At 37.1% G+C, this 2,701-nt stretch overlaps 1 protein-coding gene across 1 annotated transcript; it reads right to left on the reverse strand.

Annotated features, from left to right (window-relative positions):
* Positions 1–321: 321 nt before the first annotated feature.
* LOC127557847 (rab proteins geranylgeranyltransferase component A 1-like) lies at positions 322–2,253 on the reverse strand. The gene is given in 2 exon segments (XM_051991133.1): positions 322–906; positions 909–2,253. Coding segments are annotated over 2 exon segments (1,920 nt in total). The 3' UTR covers positions 322–331.
* Between the last annotated feature and the right edge of the window lie 448 nt (positions 2,254–2,701).

The following is a 2,701-nucleotide window of genomic DNA, read 5'->3' on the forward strand; positions in this document are numbered from 1 at the left end:
GGAAAACTAACTGAATATTATATAACAGATTCATCAGATCCCTTATCCTGATTAGTGTTACTCTGGGGAGATAAAACATTATAAAATTAAAGCTGTTCATTCAAAAATTCTGACATCTTAAAACAGGGAGAAAAAATGTGTTTTAAAATGGCTTGACTTTGTATCCCTTCTTCAAGGAGGAAAATACTCTTCTGTTTTGTTTTGTTTTTAATATGTTGTAATTTTGTAAATCAAGATGACTTGCTTTTCAATCTTCCTAACTTTTCTTGAATTAAGACAGTTTGAACACTGGATACAGTTTTTAAAGTAGGGCTCCTTATCTATCTGTCATCTATTCATGAGCATGTTCTTCTGGGTTTCTTTGGCCTGTGACTTCTTCAGCAGTGTCTGGCTTGGATGCAAGAATTTCTGGTTGCACACCATCTCCATCAAATATAATATCTTTAGGATTTGGTGGAGGCGGGAAAAATTCTTCATTTGGCAAGATGTGCTGGAAAAATGTTTGAGCCTGTTTAACAGCATGCTCACTTCCCAAAAAACAGTCTGGTCCAGAGCAGATGTACATTTTTGAAGGTAAGTCACTATAGGAGTCCCTATTAATGCCTGAAGAATCTCTCATGTTGAAATAGAGGGCCCACAGAAGATTTGGCTTTTCTGGTTTCCTTTTGTCCAGCTCCACTTCAGTATATGGGGTGAATAATTTTTGTACAACAAATTCTAAATCTTCTCTGGCTGTTTTTTTTGAGGATGCACAAGTCAAATGGACAAGATATGTTCCTTCCATGCATGTCATTGTTGAAGAACACAACTCAATGAGCCGGACAGGAGCAGACCGTGGGTCTACTGATGGCATTGTCAAAATGGAAATGTGCTGATCAGAATCTGCCTTCAGTACAGATCGATCGTGATCAGCACTGCTCTGGATATCTGCTTATAGGTCACATTTGAACATGTTTTCTCAGAAAGGCAACTATCTTCAACAATAAAATATTTAGCATTTATTCTCTGACCAGTACGATCTATGATTGCCTTGCACTTTCCAGATTCTTTGTCTACTACAAGGCACTGTACTACATGGTTAAGACAATATGTTCCACCAAATACTGCACACATTCTACAGAAACCCTGGGGTATTTCTCCTTGACCATACAATGGGAACAAAAAGGGAGTGTTGCCATATTGCCCAAGACACTGAAGAAAGTTCCTTGTTTCTCTGAGGCCGTCTAAGGTGCTGCTGGATGTCTCTGACATCATTGCCATGGAATGAAGAACAAAGTGCCTCAGGTTGGGTGTCAGTTTTTGAGTTTTTAAGTATTCTGAAAAGGTACTTTCCTCATAAGCTTTGTATTCATCAGGGTGCTGTTCATAGTCTAAACAAAATGTCAAAAATTTCATCAGCATTCTTTTTTCTACCATAGTGAGTTTCTTGCTATTAAAAACATCTGCTCTGGAGCAAGGTACCTGTAGCACATTCTCTTCTTGATATCCAAGAATTCTAGTGACATTTTTGAACTCTGCATAACAACTAATGTTTGATTTGATTAGAAGGTCAATTAACAATCCTCGAGAATAAAGAAGCTTAGAGGTCAAATCAATATTAAATTTCCTGTCTTCTTTAATAATTTGGGAGTAAGTAATTCTATTTTTCTTGGGTGCAGAAGCAATATCTTCTATGATTGGAACATTTTCAGCTTTTTCCTGTTCCAAGGCTGACTGGCTAAATTCTGTATAGTTTTCATGATATTCTTTCTCTAGCATCATGTCTACTCCAGGGCCTTCTAGTGCAGTCTCTGACTCATTGTGTGGTAATGGTAATTCAGATGTATCAGAGTAAGCTGTGTACATTGAGATTAGAGGGTCATTTGGTCTAGGAGACATCACAGAGACAGGATTCTTCTGCAAAGCACCAACTTTTTCAAAGTGTTCATCTGAATCCTGACTGACATAACAAATGACTTCTACATGTTGGATGGTCTGATCCTTCTTTGTAAGAACAATGGCTTCTTCGGTTTTCAATATTAGCTCTTGACATGCTGCCCAATCTACCCCAACATCACTCTCTTCCTGAAATTTTTTTATCCAAGATAATAGTCCTGAAAAATTGAAACCAGCCCAGTTTCCTCCATAATAACTTCTTGAATCAACATGTAGAACACTTTGGCCACTTCTTGAACAAGCAGCTGCAACAATGGACTCAGGCAAACCAGTTCCTATAACAATCACATCGAATTCTGAAGGGAGTTCATCTGCCATCTTAAGAGGGAAAGAATCACATCACTTATAAATATATCATAAAAATTATGCTAATTAGCAAAAATCATATACAACTTAAAATGTACCAATAAATGGACTTACTGTTAATCAAGCAACATGAAATCATTAATTTGGACTATTAATTCACAAATAAAAGTAAAAGCATCAGCAACAGCAGTAGTAACCATGGTGGTGATGGTGGTGGTGGTGGTGGTAATACTGTTGCTGGTGGTAGTGTGTAAGAAAGTATGTAAATTTATTATTGTCAAGAACTCTTGATTTGGAAACTCCCTCTACTCATGCAGCTTTATATAAGAGCTGACTATGGTAATAAGAAATTAAATGACTTGCTCAGGAGTCACATTATGTGTCCAAGGCAGGCCTTCAAACTAGTTTTTTCTAATTTCATGCTGGACTTTTCATTACTTTCATCACAACATTGACTCTC

Source organism: Antechinus flavipes, chromosome 3 (assembly GCF_016432865.1).
Source record: "Antechinus flavipes isolate AdamAnt ecotype Samford, QLD, Australia chromosome 3, AdamAnt_v2, whole genome shotgun sequence".
Lineage (NCBI taxonomy): Eukaryota > Metazoa > Chordata > Mammalia > Dasyuromorphia > Dasyuridae > Antechinus > Antechinus flavipes.